This window comes from Colletotrichum phormii, assembly GCF_030913505.1.
Source record: "Colletotrichum phormii strain CBS 102054 chromosome Unknown BDP81scaffold_38, whole genome shotgun sequence".
Taxonomy (NCBI): Eukaryota; Fungi; Ascomycota; class Sordariomycetes; order Glomerellales; family Glomerellaceae; genus Colletotrichum; species Colletotrichum phormii.
In genome coordinates, this window is record NW_026851480.1 from 147,076 (window position 1) to 166,367 (window position 19,292).

Consider the following 19,292-nt stretch of genomic DNA (forward strand, 5'->3'; position numbering starts at 1 on the left):
TGAGCGATGCCGGTCGAGTCTAAAGAGTCCATAGACTTCATTGTGGTGCCACCGTGACGGCTTTCCCGGAGCACCGAACTGTGGTGGGGCCGATCGCAGGCACGGATCCCCACGGCACCAGTAAGGTTGAGAGAAAGTCTAGTGCGACAGAAATAAGTCAGCGATTTCCCTCCTACAAACTCAACGATTGGTGAACCAAGTTGAAAGCTTTGAGTTAACAGACAACTTTCTCGGCATGCCGCCTTCCAGGTCTGCTTCCCACGGGGAAGACAAGGGCTCTTCGATGAGTGAGCAAGAACGAAAGTAGGTGGACTTAGCCAACTCCAGCGGCCCAATCCTCCCAACCAAAACCGCTGACGAGGGGTTGCATCTCTCTTAGACGACTGCGCAACCGTCTATCACAGCAGGCCTTCCGTCGCAGACAAGCGGAGCGCATGAGAGAGTTGAGTAGCAGAGTAAACACCGACCAGAAGTCCGACAATTTGAGAATCGAAGAGCTTCAGCGCGAGAATAGGCAGCTGCGGGCGCAGCTCGTCGATGTTCAGGCCAGGTTGTCGCGACTGCTGGCCAATATGCAGGGGTTGAGTGACTCTGTATCCAAGACCTTGAATGATACAGGTTCTCAAGGGGATGTAGGGGTCGAAGAGACGGAAGACTCGTCGTTACAGCTTTCAACATACAACCACAAGCAGGCTTATGGAGGGTCCGCTTTTCCAGGGCCATCTATGCAGCTGGCACCTTTTGACACATCATCGCTAAACTTTGATCCGCCGCTGGCCCATCAATCTGAATCAGGTACGCCGTGCAAGATCTCGAGCTTCATCGAGTGGAAACTAATGGTGTTGTAGGCCAGGCTGAAGATGAATTCCTAACATCGGAACTCATCAACGTCGCCGGAACTAGCCCCTTCTATGCACAGATCCCGAATATCTGGAGCTTCGAGTACCAAACTGGGATAGAGCCATATTTGACTGCCATGGCTGCAACTCAAAAGTCTAGCATGGCGCTGAGAAAGGACATGCCCGTATCAAATTCGCCGTTTTCAGACCACATCAAGCTCCTTCAGCATCTTTTGAAAAGCAAGCTGGCGGCAAATGGGTTCATTCCGGCCAGCCAACCATCGATGCAAAGGTGAGAGGACCACATGTCGCAAGGAGGCAAGACTGACAAGTATTCTCAGCATATATCAACCAGTTCTCATGGTCCTGTCCATGTTCAACAGCATGACGCGACCCGATGTCATGGCATGGTACGCCAAAACGCGCTTCTTCCACATCATCGAGCTCACAGCCTGGCAACTCTACCCCTCGCCCGCGACATTCCAAAAATTACACCAGCGATATCGGCCAACCGATACGCAACTGAAGCATCCGCACCCGCGCGTGATAGACTGGATACCCTTCCCCTTGATCCGGGATAGATTGATAGAGCTCCACGCCGCCAACCCCCTTATCGACCAAATCTTCTGTGACGCCGTCACGGGATACGTGGTGGAAGCCGTCATGTCTGAGCTGATAAGCGACGCACCACATATTATGGTTTACGTCCGGGTGACGGACCTTATCGCAGCCATGTCATCCGGTGCCGGCAACAACTCCGAGGATCCCCCCGCCAGTCTTCCCGCCCCGGATATCACCACTCTCTTCTCGTCTCCGTCCCATGCTCGTGCCGCGTTCAAGCAGTTGAACATGGATAAAGGTGCATCGTACTACAAGATCGACCCAGCCTTTTACGCGAAGTATCCAGAACTATACGACCAGTCAAACGACCTCACGGCCAACGGGGTACCGCTCAAGCCAAGATCGCAAAAGGTTCTCACGTACCCCAAACCCCTCGACGACTCTATGGTCGAGACCTACCGGAGTTTCATAGACTTCTCCATGGATGCCACCAGCACGATCTCCTCGACTACGGCCCCGTGATGTGTGTCTTGGGCCACATCTTCCCCGCGCATTGCCTACTGCACGGTCAACCAAAACATTTCATGCTTTCCCCGAACACCGGAACCCCGGACTGTCAACCCGCACCTATCCGCTGTCACGCCGTGTGTAGCCGTCAACTTTTGCAGGCAATTTCGAGGACCAAGACATCCGTGGTTTCGGGAAAGTCTGATAACGCTTTTTTTGTTGAGCACCGACCCACCGTATTCGCACTGACTAACATTCTAATTACTAACGCTCGGATTTTGTCATCGTCTGAAAGCTTCGGTGGGCTTTTCGGTGGGGATGGGGAATTCTATATAGAATTCCCGGGAAACTGGACTAGATTCTCGTGATTCTAGTGACTCATTCTATTTTCCAATTGTTATTCGTCTCATCGCCTACGTAAAGCCAGATATGCCTTCACAATTTCCCGATCCCACGACCACTCCCCGCTACAGCTTCCTGGACGATTACAGCGAAGGAGCTCATCCGGCACTTCTCAAAGCCATACTCGCCGGCAACACATCTCAAGAGGCCGGATACGGCGGTGACTCATACTGCGACCTTGCCAGGCAACGGATACGTCGGCACCTAGGTCGCGATGATGTTGGAATCTTCTTCGTCCCTAGCGGGACATCAGCCAACGCCATCTCCATCGCGGCATGTCTAAGACCCCACGAAGCTGCAATTGCCGCGAGCTCGGGACATATTGTCACAAGAGAGACTGGCGCTGTGGAGGCCAGCGGGCATAAGATCATCAACGTTGCGCCTGTCAATGGCAAGTTGACGCCCCAGAGCATCCAACGCGCGGTGGATGAGAACTGGCACTTCCCTCACATGGCGAAGCCGAGGCTGGTGTATATCTCTAATGCGACGGAGATTGGGACGATATACAAGAGAGACGAACTTGCTGCAATCAAGCAGGTGTGCGAACAGAATCAACTCATACTCTTCCTCGACGGCGCCCGCATCGGAACAGCATTGGCGTCAAAGTCAAACGACATGACGCTCCAAGATATCCTAGAGCTGACAGACATCTTCTGGATCGGAGGAACAAAGAACGGAGCGTTGCTCGGAGAAGCTGTGGTCGTAAAGGATGCGCGTCTAGCGACCGAGTTCGAGTTCTACGTCAAGCAGCACGGCTCACTGCTAGCCAAGAGCAGAATCATGGGCACGCAGTTTGCCGAACTATTCAGAGAGGATCTCTACTTTGATCTCGCACGGTTAGCCAATTACTGCGCCGAGACATTGTCGAGTGGTATCGCGACGGCCGGGTTCTCGGTTCACGCCGTGACGGAGACAAACCAGGTGTTTGCGGTGCTCCCAATGAGCTTGATCAAGGTTCTGCAGGATCACTTCATCTTTTATGTATGGGAGAAGCGTGGGGACGATGAGGCTGTGGTGAGGTTACTCACGACGTGGGCGACGGAAGCAACAGAGGTTGAGAAGTTTGTTGGTCTGGTTCAGGGCTGGTCCGCTGGAGCTGCCGAAAGTTGAATTTGACGTTTTTCAAAAATAAATAATACCAACTTGAACATACATTATTTCAGCGTTTTAATTGCCTCTTCAACATCGGGAATCTCGGAAGCAGTCGTGGCTGGACCACCCCACGTCACCTTGCCCTTCCCATCAACAGCCCACGCACCGGAAGTCTGCCACCTATTGCCGCTCTCCGTAGGCCTATTGGCGATTCCCTCTTCTCGAGAGACCTTGAACACATCCGAAAGTGCCCAAGGACTGAGTACATGCCAGAAATTCGATGCACCGAGTCCCCATTTGGCATAAATTTTGCGTTCTTCGTTGACGAGGACTTGAACCGGGTTCTTATCGCCGGGGCCACCGACTTCGGACAGCCATTTCTGCGTGTGCGAACCTGACGAGTGAGAGACGGTGATGAAGGTAATTTCGGGATGCTTGGATGCTGCATCGCGAAGAGTGAGGAATGTTTTCTCGGCGACTAGTTCATCAGTCATGTGAGTGTCCCTGGTGATCCGACAGAAGTAAAGCCCATCGTCTGAGGTCTTGACTTACATGGGCATCCACAGTGCCGCAGGAAAGCGATTACAGCGGGTTTACCACCATCCCTGGGAAACGCGAGTTGGTCGGTGGTTGGGGCCGCGTCTCCCGCTTTTGGTGGGCTGGACAGGGTCAACGATGTTGGGGACATCCAAGACGCGAGCTCCTGCATGAAAGACATTGTGCCGTGTGAGCTTTGTGAGTACAGGCGTTGCAATAGGGGCGAGGTTGTTGTGATTATGTGTAAACCCTAAGGACGAAAGACTGCAATGTCAATGTCGCTGTTGGACGGACCTTGACGAGAACGACGACAGCGCTACTCCATCACGTCATGGTTTGTCATCACTTAACACCATTTCAGAGGTAAGACTAGGCCGATGCTTGCGCCGGCCGGAGTGGAGTACGGGGTCTATCTAGGCCGAGTCCGTGGATGATATTATGTAGAGCGGTCTTTTTAAACGCTCAAGATGAACACATTGCAATGGTAACGAAGACTCGGTATATGGGGTCAAGTCTACTAAGGTAGACTCGCGTTGTTCTAAGAAACCATGTTTGATGTAGGTACACAACCAAAGACAGGTAGTCATCCCACACCCCATCAATGTGAGAAATATCCAAACCCCACCCTGCTTCGGTGCAAAACAAATAATTCGAAATCCTTGGGAGGTCGACGAAATCAAGAACCATATCGAACTTCGCAACTTTGACTCAAGCAATGTCTATCGCCGTTTCCTCGGCGGGCCATCATCAATCTCGAACACAAGCTTGCGCTTCTTGGTGACCTCAAGTGCTCTCCTTGACATCCCCGGCGGAGCTGCGTCTTGCTGAGCGCTACTTTCTCCTTTCTCGAATACTTCATCCTGAACAGTAATGCCATTGTTGTGCTCGGCGTTGTTATCTACCTGAAAGAAGCCGGCTGGGAGGGTTGATTCATCTGAGGCAATCACCTCCTGCCATGTCCTAGCAATCTCCCTCATTATCTTTTCGTCCTTGCGACGTCTGAGATCAGAATCCAATCTGCTCAACTGCCGCGACTTTGGACTACTTGCCCTACCCACCGGCGCTTTGCCCTTGGTGTCACTGACCACGCTGGTTCGAGTTTCTTGCTCTCCGAGTTCCGTCGCAAAGCTGGGCCGATTGACCTGGTCTGGGTCAAGTTGGTTGATCAAGTTTTGAAGAAATTGTCGCGTCGGAGTGGGTTCGAAGACGTCTTTCGTCTCAAAATCTCTGTTCTTCGAGGTCTCCTTCGCCTTTTCTCGCGTGCTAATGAGAGGAGCAACCTCGTCCTCTGCCGGAGGTTTCGGAATCTTTCTGGGGCGGTTGGTCCAGATAGGCATCTTATATCGGGCTGGAAGAGGGGTCAACAACAGGTCATCGAAATTGATAGCAAGAATCTGCTTACTAGCAACCTTTCTCCTTGGATCCCATTTAACAATGCGCCTTCCGTCCTCTTGTCTTTTCTCCCGTACCAGAACGGCACAGATAAGATCTTCACAATGGGTGTTCAAGTACGTTCTCAACTCCTCGTCTGTTATGACACCTCCAAGGAAGGGTTCAAACTTGGAGTATATCGGGTTGCAAGATCCGTAGAGCATCGCAGCTGGGTTCTCCCGAGTCAGAACCTTGTGAGGTGTACTTGAAGATAGAAGACACTATGAAGGGAACTCACATGTCATATCATAGACAAAGTCATCTGAAGCCACAAATGCGTCGTATTGCATATCGTAACCCACATCGGTGTGTCCATCGAACATTCTCAGTTCTTCCGACTCAATTTCCGGGAGACCATAGCCGATGTCTTCAACATGTGTTACAATGTATCCTCTGAGACAAGCAAATCGCATGAGCGGCCCGTCGTCGTATTCTTCTGCTTGTAAGGCCTCAGTGGCATCGAGTCCAAGGTAAGGGGAGAGGTCATCCACGAGTCCGGAGAACTTTTCATACTCGTCTGACTCTCTGAGCGCTGCTCCATAAGTGAGCATGTCTTCGCAATTTCGGTTGAGTAAAAAGATCGTTCAAGCTCACCTTGCACCGAGTAGACCTCACTGCCGAACCTGATCTCATGTGGAAGCACGGGCCTGCCGTTGGCAAGACTTTCGACATCGTCATCTGCAAATTCCTGTCGCTGCTCTATCAGATTGCCAATGTACAACTCCTGCAGACCTTTTAGAACCCGGTTGCGATTTGTTTGGTGGTATTGATTGAAGAGATCTGTAATATCTCGTCCACCATTTTCGACCAAACACTGGAGCCCTCCCGGATGTGTCTCGGCATAGTCTTTCATACGATCAGTTATCACCCGCTTTATTCTTGAGCCCCGGCGATCTTTTGACTTACCAGTGATGTTGTAAACTTTCTTCTCGATCGCTATGTACATCCCTGTCTCTCTAAACTCGTGTTTCCTTAGTGATTGGGACGTGAAGGTTCTGACGAAATGCTTGTCGGCAACAGCACCTGGGATTTTGGCTGTCATACCAACCCGCCAAGGTGCCAGAGACTTTTTGATTTCTTCGAGGGAATACCCATCTTGCAGTAATTCGAGAGATGGATTTCCACTGGGGTTGTTCGCCAAGAGTCTCCTTAGTCCCGGCTCCGATACACACTTCAAGTCTATTTGATGTCAGCGGCCAGTTAAAGTATGTGCTGTGTCTGCAGTCCCACGTACGAGTAATATCAAAAACGCTGTTATGTATGCGGATCCATAACGGATCCCCACCAGTTCCATCACACTGGGCAATGTCATCTTCCCGTAAGACTCGAATTACTCGCCCCAAGGGCAAGGAAGGTACGTCGGCCTCGTAAAGACACCCCACGGCGTAATCAGTCAATTGAGTGCCATAGAAACTGGGCTTGGTGAACTCAGGTAGTTCATCCTCTTCAAGCTCAAGCGACTGACAGATGGCAGAACATTTGTGAACATCCAGGTGGTGCCCATTCTCGACCAGAATGAGCTCATCTTTGAGCATTTTCGCGTGATCGTACAGCTCGGCGACTGTGTAGTAAGGTAGATGATATCGCTGATAACTCTCACCTGACTGAGAAGGCACAGAGACGATTCCACTCTTCGCAAAAGCCGGCAAGTCTATCGAGGGGTATTTTTCCGGGTCTTCCCCATGGAATATCTCGGCAGCTCTGTCTCCAATGTCCTTGTCTTGGGAGTTCTCAGAGTTCACACCCGCCCGATGAAAGTCCAACAATGAAAGTGTCCTAAGGTCGTACGTGTGCCCGGGGTACTGAGGCATTTGGAAGCGGAAGTCAAGCCACGAGGTAAAACCGTGTACATGGTCGGCGTCCAGTTGGGCTCTCAAGCTCGAACATTCGTCTACGAAGGCGTCTTGCAACCCATCTGGCTCAATACAGAGTGAGATGTATGTTTCGAATGCGGTCTGCGCTAAGTCAATGCAGCTGTGGCGGTCTTCGCGAGTCAAATATGGATCGTTGGGATGTAGCAGGTGTCGCCTAGGTAAATTGATCGGCGGGTAGATCCACCGTTCTGCGAATGCGATCTCAATTTGTTCCCGGACGTCGTTTTGTTGTGATTGGTCGAGAGAGAGACTTTGGGTCATAGTCCATGGATTCGACAATAGTCGTTTTGGCTGTTTCGCTGGTACGACTTCCTCCACTCGCGCAGGCAATGAGGCTTGCAGGAGGAATCCTACAGCCCGCCAGAACCACTGCGTTTTGTTCTCGTCAAGAATGCGCGCTTGAAAATCTTGTCGAGAAACTTCATATTCAAGTACATCGTACTGATTGTAACCCATGCGCAGTGGATGAATCCATGCATTTGCAAGGCAACTTGTGTCAAACTCGTGACGATGGTTCCTGAGAGCTAACGGAACTTTCATGAGACGTGAAAGTTCGTGCCGAGGATCGTAATGGCTGTAGGGCGTCATCTGCCACATTGCATACGTGTCTTTGAACCACGGACGCATTCTTTGATACTTGAGCCGCCTGCTCTGTAAACTCCTAGCTGACATCTTGAGCGCATCGGCCTGAAAGTTTTGAGGGACAAACTCTTCCTTGAAACGAGCTGACTTTTCTATGGCGCAGATCCAAGGTTGCATACAGGCTTGATTTCCATGCTCCCTCGTAACCTCAAGCATTTTGGGTGCCTGTAGGCTCGAATAATCATACTTGGAAACGGTCTGAGTCCAGAAAGCCTCGGAACATAAAGAATTGTGCCAAAGTGACGGCATAGGCCAGCGCGTGTGGATGGTGGGGCTATCCAAAAGAAAGTCATAGGTGAGTGCAGGATCAGATATATAGGGAAACTTCGTGATGGATAGAATCAATGGTGCGAAGGTTGTGGTGTGGGAGTCTTCATAGCGTGTGGGGATATGTCCAACCACAGAACCTCCAAATGCATGTTTTTCAAACGACCACCCGAGTTCGCATTGGTGTTCCAGTGGGCCGAACTGACGAAGTTTATTTTAATCGGCAAGTCTTTCGAGTGGAGTATCAAGATAACTTACGATCTCAAAATTGTAATTCGGAATTCCTAGCTTTTGCTGCCATGCTTCGCTGGTTAGAGCGTGAAAGCCGATCGCATGCTGTAATGAATGTGCCCAAAGTTAGTTGATCCTGACATAATTCTTCTCAGAGAACACCGAAGATTGACGGGAGATTACCGTCAATTCATGAACTAGCTGTAGAAATGAGCGCATTAGTAAGTGGCAGATTGGCGACGTCGCAAACCCACAGTGTCCGCAAGATTCACCAACGCCGCTCTTTTCGAAGATTGGGTGGTGTCTGCATCTAGAAGCGTCTTCAGGCCAAGGATATTGATGAAGACCGTGATCGGCCCTACCTCACTATCGGGATGTGCCGTCAATCCCTGGATAATTGCATCCGGTGAATAGACGTTCAATGTTGTTTTGTCAATGAATGCCCAATATATTCTGTTCACAAGGGAAGGGGATGACAATATATGAATCAGTTCTCTCGCTGGCTTGCGACTAACGGGAGATGATTTCATTCTCCAGACTTTACCGACCTCACTCGAACCTGATAAGTGTGTCGTTTTATGGCTCTCGACGTTATCCGGATTGAGCAGAGATTGTAGCCTGAAATAAAAGGCGCAATGTTAGCTCTGTCTTGATTCATACCCTATCCTTGCCTAAGGTACCTTATGATATCAAGTATCTTCGGAATGTGTATTTACCAGTCTCCTTCAAGGGATTTCCGTAAGATGTTATCGGCAATCTGTATTGCCTCTCTGAGAACTGCCCAAATGATTGGATCGTGCGCACTCCAGAGTTGCGATCCGGACCAATTAGTGGATGAATTTGGGGGCGCAGTGAAGTCAATCATCCAACGGTCTCTTGACAAAATAGGGAGCCAAGACGACTCGGAGACTTGTATCTCGTTGCCAATCACAGCTTGTCCCTCCCCTATTGCAGTGTAGGCTTCCGTCTTTGCCAGCACCGCAGCTTCCCAGGTCCGCAATCCGGAGAAACACGCAAGTTGCTGTCGTTCCGAAAGAAGAAGTTCTTCCAGCTCAGAAGCAACCGGCTGTGGAATCGTTTGGGGGTGCGGTTCGTTGATTTCGAGCGTCTGCGGGTCAATGAAGGGGAAGATCGGGTCCATCCATGATAGGCCGTTCTGACGCGGCGGGTGTGTCTCGCCAACGCCATAATGCTTCTCCCAGCGACTTTCTGAAGAATCAGCCATTCTGGTGATGCTCAGTATGCGAGAGAACGATGGATTCCTGAGGCGGGTTTACGTCCGAATACAAGAAAAAGTCAAGTATTAAACGGGCACTGGAAGAACCAGTCGAAAGGTCCAAAGTCGCCCTGTCTCACATCATGTTATCTCAGCAATGAGTAAGTAGTCTAGAAGTTTGTTCAATGAAGTCACAGAGTTGAAGTGAGAGACCTGCAACACAGCACAGAGCTCAGATTCTTCGACAGATCGGATCAAAATGGAAACACGACCGTGAAACACAAACGCTCTATCAAATGACTGAAAACAATTGAGCGGTGTAATCTCAGATTGGGCCGACAATTGTAACCAAAAGGTTTGGGCGGGAACCCAAAGATTCATGAAGGTTTGGTCTCGGCCACAAAGAACCTTCACAAAGGAAGCCTCGGCAAGGGGTCAGTGGGCTTCCTATTGCTTTTTGTGGCGCCAATGGAATCCGTGACCAAGGTCCTGGTCCCTTACAGGATTAAGCGACACAGCACTGCGTACTCTTTGAGAACGATAGCATGAAGATGGCTTGGGTTCGTCCGGATGTGTCAAGAGGAGATCATTGGCATGGTGGTCGGAGTTAACTTGCATCGCGAATCAACTTCAGAGTGGGAGAGAAAGTCTTCTAGTGACTCTCCCGTTGTCATGGGGCCATGTTTACCACACAACCTTGTGTAGTAGACGCGATGCACCATTCTCTAACTTCCTGACAGTGCATCCCCAAAGTTTCAATGCTCTTTGATGGTCAATAGTATGAAAATGGTATTTTGATGTAGCAAAGTTTGACATTTCTCTATGAGACTGGACCATGATAGTCTAGCTCTCGGATGGAGAAATACAGCTCGAAAATGGATAATCTATAAATCAAAGATAAAAGTGAACTATGAAATCTCAAGCGCATGCCCAAAAAAATACCGCCAAGTCATTATCAAATCCAGTCCTCTTCCCTCGTCAACCCAGTCTCAAACCTTCACTTGCGTTCTTGCCATCGTCCTCACTCCGGCACCTTCCACTCCTAGTCTCAAGTCGGCTTCTCTGTCCCGCTTGAATTTGTCCCGCGTGAACTTCCAGGCGCCGAAGAAGAGGCACCAGCAGAGCCACGAGGTTCCATGATTATTCTTTTGTATGACCGCACCGGAGACTGCGAGCCCGTCCGTTTCACGCCGGCAGCCAATTGGTATGGCAGTGAAAAATGGCTAAGAAAAATGGCCTCAGCGGTCTTTTGCTGCACTTGAGGCTGCCCAGTCTTCTTGCGTTTCGTGCCGGCCGGTTTCTGGATTGGTTGTACAATTTGATTTGAAGCCACAGTCGCACTGCCCTTTCTAGCAGCTTGAGCAAAAGACAGAGACGGAGTGTAACTGCAGTTGGCCTCTAAGAGCTTCCACCCTGCGTCAACATCCCAACTTGACAGATAGATGCTGGTACTTTCCAATTCTTGCGACCGGATTCCAATCTGGTAAGGTCGAAGGAGGCCGATGATAACGTCAGGATGATATCCTCTGTTGACTGCCTCGATGAGAGGATTGCCTGTCGTCGTCGACTCGATGATCACCTGTAGATCTTTCAAGTGGGGCGGCAGTAGACAGTCTTAGAGGTCAGCGCATGAGCCTTCGAGCAAGTCTTGAGAGCTTCAAGCCAAGAATAGACTTACTTGTCAGATCAAAAACGTGCGTACCAAAGGCTACACATGACAAGGCGTCTCGCTTATTGGCAAGTCTGATATCTTCTGTGTGCATGAGCTGCATAACTTGTCCAATGGGCCCATTTTGCATATACATTTCACAGGTTTTCCGGCCGATAGCCTCCACGCGAAGGACTCTGCTCAGGTTAAAGCTGTAGTGATCTGGTCTCATTGTCAACTGTTCTCGAGTGACAGCGTCCCATCCATGTTTAGACTGCCTCCCACTGAAGTCGTAAATCAAATACCTGTCATCATCGTGGGCCGTGTGAACAAACCACTTGACTCCGCTCCCGACGCGTTGGTGATCACCAATCTCGCCTACATGGTAGTGGTGGAGCTGAGAGTAGACCTTGGCTGATTTGCCTCGCGACGGGACTGTCGATGGAGCGATTGCTGGCTTTGCTACGGCCCACGATGGGAGATCGGCATCGTTGAGGTCATGCTTTTTCAAGGGAAGCTTCTCAACCTGCGAACCCCCTATAGGGCAGTGCAGTGTTTCTTTCGACGTACCCGGGCAAGTCTCTAAAATCAAACACCAACCACTCATGGTTATAGGGGTATTGATCAATCATTCTTCTCACATCGCGCCAGTCCTCGTTGAAACCCTGAGCCACTTCGTGTGACACATCTCCGAGTACCCCCCATCGTAAAAATGCCAGTCTGGCGTTAGCCATGCACATCTCTTTGTCGTGGGTCAGGATGTTGGCATTGTACAGGTATTGGGTCGTCGGTGCTGACTGCTTGCGTTCTCGCTCAGTCACAAGGTCAATGATCTCCTGGCCACCAGCGGACTTGGGTATGCTCAGTCTTTCAGGATACTGTGTCCTCGAGGTCTGGTCAGTGAACGGTGTAGGCTTTTTCCTGGCGGGCAGCGTTGCCAGCCACAGATATGCGTATGCCTGGAAGAGGAATCTCGATGTCGGTCTGTTGCGAGGGCTGGTTTTGGTGAGATCGGTACGCTGATCGTATGGAAACAGGATGCTCTTGATCAAGTCCCGAACCTCAGATTCATGTTTGTCGTGATGGGATTTGGAATGATTTCCAATGGCGATCAATTTGGCTCGCTGTTGAGTCTCGGCATATATAGTAGCATGCCATTTGGTGTACTCTGCCTTGTACCATGGCCTCAGTTTTCGGAGCTCCATTCGCCTTAATCTCAAGCGGCGCGCAATCATTCTCAAACCGACATCGAGGCGGCCATATTCCGAGTAAGGGGCGTCAAGAATCCTGGCTCGTGCGGTTCGTGTGGCACGCTCATAGTTATTCTCCCACACCTGTTCAGCAACACAGAGCCCCTTGTATCTCAGTGCCTTGTATCCGTACTTCGGCACATGTGTCTCCCAGAAATCGGACGTTGTCATCGCACAAAGACTGATGGCCGGAATGCCGTACCGATTTTCTTGGAATGGTTCCTCGATAGACCAGTAATCGTAAACATCCATGTGGCCGGAGCTTGATAAGCAGAAAGCAGGCCAAGGGGCACGTATGCCGTGGAGCGAATAGCGATTGTCGCAGAAAATGTTGGTGTCCTTTAAGGAGAATCCAAAAAACGACATTTCCCAGGAAATTCCCGCTTCTGCCCACCTTTCCTCGTCCCAGAACTTTGTCGTGGCCAGGTAAGCGAGAGTTTGCGCGACAAAGGCTTTGGTTTGTACTTCCAAGCTCATATGACAAGATGGGCTCATTTTGAGACTGCTTTTCGCGATAGTTCATATGGCCAGATATACCATGCTAGACTCTTTGTGTTTAGTATTATGATCCCACGAAAAGAAGATCATGGCATGTTACCATTAATTCATGGAGTATCTGGCCAAAAGAAAGTGGTCAATACCGAGTAGCTCCAGAAAAGTATCGTGTTGAAAGTAACTCACAGTCTTGGCTACCATCATTATCGCCTGGCGGCCTTCAGGATCTTGGAACGTCTTGTCTTGAAACAACGGCTGGAAGTACTCGAGACCAACACACATCCACTTAAGCTGCTTTCCACTCTTGTTAATGTACCTTGTCGTCTTTCCAATAACTCCAGGATATTCCTCTCGGAGATAAAACCCCCAAAAGAAACAGTCGGCGATGTCGTCAAGAACTTTCCGAGCTTCTGTTTGACTAAGGCGGGAGTCGGGGCTGACCGGCTTCACACGGACGATGGTACCAGTTCGAGGGGCTCCAAGTTTGGCCCCTACTTTGACATCCCGTCGAAATTCACGGGAATCTTGCTTGAGAAAACTTGCTAGCCTGGCGGATAAGCGTCAGTGAAATGCAAATGTGTCAGGAATTCTTCTCCGACCGAAGGATTCAGGCCTCTGATTCTCGTCATGTGGGGTGTTAACGTAAGAACACACCATTCATGACTGACCGCCTCTGTCAGAATTCTGTTTGCAATTTCGATGGTCCTACCCAGCTTTGCCCAGGTGGCGTCGTCGTCGATGTCGATGGATAGCCCGTTGGGATCCGTGTGCTTGTAGCTTGACCATCGCTCTCTTCGAAAAAGTTTGAACCACTTTGTTTCATCCACTTTGACAAAGTCACTGGTTGCCCAAGATCCCAATGGATCAAGTGTCAAATTGTCCATTAAAGTTAACAGTTGCTCGCTTGCGTCTGTATCAACGCCTGGATCGGCGCCTTCGGCTCGGTCCACTCCGTCCTTCTCATCGATAAATACCAGATCCAAGATGCGACGGGTTGGTCGATATGCATCAATGTCTTGCAGGGCTCTGAATTCTGACGTACGAAGCCCCCCCATGGCTCTCATTTTGTTGGTATACACGTCAGCAGGGCAACCGTACGGTTGGAACGAAGTGTCAATAATGGTCTATTATTGCTGCGTCTTGAGGTGGAAGGAGGAGGTTGTGGGCAGAGCCCACGGCCTCTCAGAAGTGGTATGTAAGGGGTCGTTTGTAAGTGCCCATACCGCCTTCCAGATCCACCTTTTCTGCCGACTGTTCAGAGATCCAACACATTTGGCAACTCTCAGAGTACAAAAGACGGTCAACTACCCTGGAGTGTGGTTTTGGTATTGGCGTCTTTTCGTTCTTCAAGGCTTCTTTGGTTGTGTCCCATTCGGGATACCATATCCCCCAGATAGTCGATGTGAGATTAGAACGAGACATCGTGTCGTCGAGTCGAGCCAATCGAAGGATCGTACATGTAGAGGTAGACGGAAGTTTGACTTTACGGTGGGACTTCCCGAGGAGCCCTCAGGGAGAAACCGGAAACCAAGAAGGAAATACAGAAAGGACTGGTCAACCTGAAGTTCTTTGACTTGATGGGTGATATACTATAACTGTTTGAGTTGGTCAAAAACTGGGCCTCGCCATTTCAGTTTTCGGAAACCATACCGGAGCGAAAACAATACGTTACCGGAGCACCTTGCTACTTGAGTGATGACATAAGGACTAGCAAGTCACTCTAGTATATGGATCCAAAATCGGCTCATGAATGACCCCTTGGATAATGTTTGTCGCATTGTGCAAGCGACTACTTAGTGACGACCCGTTCAACCTACCAAACAAGGGAGGCCTCTATGGACAATGCATAAAGTCATTATCCATCATTGTGGGAGCAGTATCATACTCTCGTGTAACGCTCCTGAATAGTCTAAAGGGATGGGAACTGGAGATCGATCATGGGCCTCGCAAGATAACGTTCTTTTTGTCGAATCTGATTGCAAAACTTGAATGTGCGGATTCAGTGAGGGCATTATATCCCCGGAACAATGTTTGTAGATGGAAATTATTTTCGTAACACGATGAATCATGCCTGATAAGATTTCAACATTCATGCCCAACACTCCATCATACCTTGGCCCTAGTGATTTCCCTCCTCGACCGGCGTAGGGATCACCAATCTTGATGTGAACGTTATTCATCAAGACCAAGAGCTCTCAGACCCGTGGCCTTGGTGTTGAGAAGGATGGAGCAGGCTGTCTACAGCATCTCGAGTTCAACTTCGAGGTGCTTGGCCTGAGTCCCCTCTCGGGTCAGAGAGTCCCATATTACTGAAGCATGATATGGGCCCGAGTCTGAATGATTAGTAACTCTGGTGCAAATACTGGCGAGATTACCGTTCATTGGGTGGGAAGCATCTCGAATGAACTCAAATCATTTCCATTCGTGGCGTTGGGTCGAAAAGCGACTTCGTATTCCGATCTATGCAGTTGCGCCGCGCACGATGTTTGTTTCCAAGACTTGCAATCCACCTGAATTTGTTGGTCGTGCATTTGAGGCCAGCCGGTGGCCCCGGGATTCCTGGGTGGGCAAGTTGAGAAGACTCGCCGCCTCTGTTCACAAAATTGCGATGTCGATTCCGGCGAGAAATTGTTTGCTCGCACGCAACGAGACTCGAGATCCTCTCGACAACATCTTCACTGCATCAGCTGGTGGGCGGCACACTTAAAAAACTCGATCTTCGCAGAATGGGAGTCCAGATGCCATCTTCCCTAGACTTCAGGTCCTTCTCTATTCAAATCACGAATCCGGCAAACTCGGACTCTATCTATCTTCCGCAAGATGCGCGCCGCTCACCTCATCAGGTTTGCGACAGCGATATCCCTCGCCTTCACCGCTGCAGCAGGCATCGCGATCAGGAGCCCAAACACGACTGAAGTTCAAGTCTCTCCAACCGGCAACTCCCCTCAGGATTTCGAATTCCTCCGGGGTGGAGCCTCGGCTACCTGCCACTCGTTTACCATCAACTACCGCTACTTCACCTTGTTGTATGCAACCTGCCGTGACCAACTGGGCTTTTGGAAAATTGGCCATCTCAACTTAGACCTTTGCCTGGCGAATTCTTGCGGCAAACTTGAGGGCCGTGTGAGGTAAGCCAGCATCAATTTTGCCATCGCCGATGGTGTATCACATTGCCTTGCCACAACGCTAATACCGCTGGGTTCTTAGGGGAAAATACTCAGAAACCTGCCATGCGAGGACTTGTCGGATCGACGGGTCTACCTTGAAATGCAATTGCAAGAACTGCGGCGGAAGATGGACTTCGACTTCTATCGAATTGAGTATGTGAAGTTCAAGACTATGATGGTGACAGTGCTAACTCGGTAATCTACAGACGACATCGTTGGAAACGACAATGGTAGCCTCGTCTGCCATGGTCTGAGAGGACTGGGCTAAGACATTTGGCAGGCCGCGTTCAATGTTTCGCGGCGAGGTGGGGCCGTAAGTCCGGGCCGCGGCTCCGACCGCTCTGTCCTCGGCCACTAGGTGCCTCAAGGCGGATCGCTAGGCTATCTACTTCTAGTCGATAGAAGAAGAGTTGCTTGTATACAACACAGTGCCCACTCTATATAGCATAGTGATATCATTTTCCACCACAAACCCTCCCATCCAGTCCGCGATGTGTAGTGAATAGTTGAAAATTGATATGCTGTAGGTGAACAAGTCACGGCGTCACATGGTAACTGTATCTACATGACAGCCAGTTGACGGTCCAATTACCAAGTCTCAGTCACTAGCATAGAGCAAAGCGAATGATGTAATACTTAAGCGACCAACAGAATCAAAACTTCATAAGCGGCATACGCGCAAGCCCTCTAATCCGAAGCAAAAGATATGTTGGCGCGCAAGGTATCATACTTGTCGCATACACACCTACCAATAGGGCCAAACTCCGGAGGCCCAATAAAGCTTGCGGCCGTCTCCGAGAGCAAGCCGTGAAGGAGAGACCACGGCCTAAGATATGAACCCCATTGGCCGATTTACACCCTACCACGGAATGTGGATGTGCGTAGTCCTCTCAAAGCTTGGCCGGTCATCGCAGGCAAGGTCAGCACGAATAGCATGTGCTTTTGTCCTTCCTTCTCCCCGAAATATGTGTAGCATCGGTTGATGGCGAGACCCCAATAGCAGAGTAAGCTCCCACGCCGTAGGACCTCGTGCACATTCGCCGGGGGGAACAATCTGTAGCGATATTCGTTGCTTATCAGACTTCTACGCACATGTAAGTTCTGTGATATGTCCTACGAGAACTAATGTTCTTGCGTGTCTGAATGATATTCTCGCGACTGCTGCGCTAGAAGGCGGTTATCGAGATTGGAGGGAGGGTCGGCTTCAGGTTTCGGAGCTGCACTTGAGAAGTATCAGTAAGGTTGCTGACGTCTTGCCGCCTTGAATGTGGAGGGTCAATGACTCTTGTAGTGCCACTCGACATCGCTACTAGAATAACGTCATGACCGTGATGGAAATGGTACGCAATCAGTCTACCTATGTTAATCGAGGCGGCAGTGCCGTTATGTCGAGAATGGGTAACCAGCTTGCCAGAGCGATTTACTAGTGATTGAGGGATGCCAACACTGCGTTGAGGATGGACGGGCCGAGCCTAGCCATTCCGGGAAACACGAAAAAGGGATACGAGAGTTTAGAAGAGGCGTGTCTTCGGATTGCACCGCGACATCAGACGCCAAACTCTGTCGGCCATGCCGAGTAGATGGAGGGCAGTTCGCGACATCAACGTCAGTGTCAGACCTGGGATTGGTCTTTCAGAGAGAACCAATTGGGGATTGGCATTTCGGTGATGGTACCCGAAGAAAAGCCGAAGCTGATAGTGAGTGGGGCGACAAAAATTGGCATCAAATGTCACTTTTGGCCTGAGGCAGGAGCCACCTGGTAAATACCACTTTACTGGAAGATTCAACTTTTTTTTGGGGGGGTACAAAGAAAGTTTTTGGCAGGAGGAGGGTAAACATTCAAGCATGTGAAAGCTCATGTTGGACATCCCCGAAACTTTCCATAACCAGTGTATGAGCGCATGTCGATTGGGATTAAGCCCGTATCTGCCATCATTATCCAGGCTACCAGATAGGCGGCCAAGAAAGCGGGAGGGCGTACGGCCCCTGCAGTCGTTTTGGTGTCGTTGCCCGGGCTAAGAAATGACGGGCTTGGTGAAGGATCGAGAGAAAATTCTACGGGGCCCCACGGTTTTGTGGAGTGGTGAGAGAGCGCAACGCCGCAATCGCAATCAATGGCTTATCACCCCGCCATCGCGATGAGCTGGTGGCCTGAACGTATCGATAAGACAGATTACGCGAGCTTTCAAGCTCAATATCAACGACATCGAAGACTCGAGGAGAGAAATATCGTCGGCTACAGCGGGCTGTTTTCACCTTCCCGCTGGACCTTCCCGCTGCAAGGCCAATTTGGTAAAGCTGCAGGATGTTTCCATAGCCACCGACTTTGATGCCAGAACAGCGGTGACGAGATAGTTGGGGTCCATGGCATTGTGACATCCGCAACTTCGAGCATCTAGAAGCCAACAGCATACATGAGGTCCCGTCTGTAGAGGTGCAGATTATCGATCCGTCCAGCCTCGGAGGTCTGACCTCCTGCATACCTCGCAGCCTGGCCTAGACAATCAGTTTAGCACTATCCCAGGAACCTCAGCCTTCTAAGGACTTCTTTCCGCCAATCCAGTCGCCGCTTTCTGGAATAAGCCACCTAGCAGCCACGCATAGAGGCGTTGGGGGCGGGACAAAGACCCAGATGGACTCGGACCCAGTCAGTGGCCGACGTCTCAATGAATCAAGGTCGAATCGGGCAGGCCGTGGCAAAAAGGGACGATCCGAGTGGCCCGGAACGCCAGCGAAGCCAGAACCCGGCTTCTATGCCAAAAGAAAAAAGGGAGAGGAACAGAAGAAAATGAGAGAAACAATCAGTCGGATGAAACTAGAGTTGGGATGATGATCACCTTGCTCTACTAAACTTCGGCGTATCCTGTAACAGCAGACTTTTTTTTTGCCCGATATTTCAGGGACGTTCCTATGGGAAAGCCAACCTCCTTCCCGGTCTTGCCAAAATTCTACAATGAAGGTACGTAGCGCGGTACCTCGCATGTGCTCACGCAGGAGTGGTACCTACCGGTTCGGATATTGCTCCTGCCTCAAGGCAAAAGGGAGGACTAGGGTGGCGAAGCCGAGGCGCAATAAATCCAGAGATGTAATTTCTATCTGTATCTTCGTCGCTTCGAGACTTTGGTTTACAGGT

At 50.3% G+C, this 19,292-nt stretch overlaps 4 protein-coding genes across 4 annotated transcripts; 1 reads left to right on the forward strand and 3 right to left on the reverse strand.

Annotated features, from left to right (window-relative positions):
• Nucleotides 1-230: 230 nt before the first annotated feature.
• On the forward strand, nucleotides 231-3,419 carry BDP81DRAFT_386764 (pyridoxal phosphate-dependent transferase; the record flags this gene model as incomplete). Its single annotated transcript, XM_060587014.1, has 5 exons — nucleotides 231-303; nucleotides 380-795; nucleotides 849-1,131; nucleotides 1,181-1,918; nucleotides 2,282-3,419. Exons 1-5 carry the CDS (start codon nucleotides 236-238, stop codon nucleotides 3,417-3,419), a joined length of 2,643 nt encoding a protein of 880 aa, XP_060438171.1. The 5' UTR covers nucleotides 231-235.
• Nucleotides 3,420-3,463: 44 nt separating this feature from the next.
• On the reverse strand, nucleotides 3,464-4,119 carry BDP81DRAFT_334991 (uncharacterized protein; the record flags this gene model as incomplete). Its single annotated transcript, XM_060585811.1, has 2 exons — nucleotides 3,464-3,879; nucleotides 3,954-4,119. 2 exons carry the CDS (start codon nucleotides 4,117-4,119, stop codon nucleotides 3,464-3,466), a joined length of 582 nt encoding a protein of 193 aa, XP_060438172.1.
• A 1,471-nt stretch (nucleotides 4,120-5,590) lies between these two features.
• Nucleotides 5,591-9,608, reverse strand: BDP81DRAFT_334966 (cytochrome b5-like Heme/Steroid binding domain-containing protein; the record flags this gene model as incomplete). Its single annotated transcript, XM_060585806.1, has 8 exons — nucleotides 5,591-5,901; nucleotides 5,964-6,215; nucleotides 6,276-6,548; nucleotides 6,604-7,444; nucleotides 7,598-8,353; nucleotides 8,567-8,584; nucleotides 8,638-9,001; nucleotides 9,100-9,608. 8 exons carry the CDS (start codon nucleotides 9,606-9,608, stop codon nucleotides 5,591-5,593), a joined length of 3,324 nt encoding a protein of 1,107 aa, XP_060438173.1.
• Nucleotides 9,609-11,472: 1,864 nt separating this feature from the next.
• Nucleotides 11,473-14,059, reverse strand: BDP81DRAFT_361379 (uncharacterized protein; the record flags this gene model as incomplete). Its single annotated transcript, XM_060586423.1, is given in 5 exon segments — nucleotides 11,473-11,827; nucleotides 11,844-12,219; nucleotides 12,415-12,908; nucleotides 13,179-13,539; nucleotides 13,647-14,059. Coding segments are annotated over 5 exon segments (1,995 nt in total), but the record flags the coding sequence as incomplete, so codon positions are not given.
• Between the last annotated feature and the right edge of the window lie 5,233 nt (nucleotides 14,060-19,292).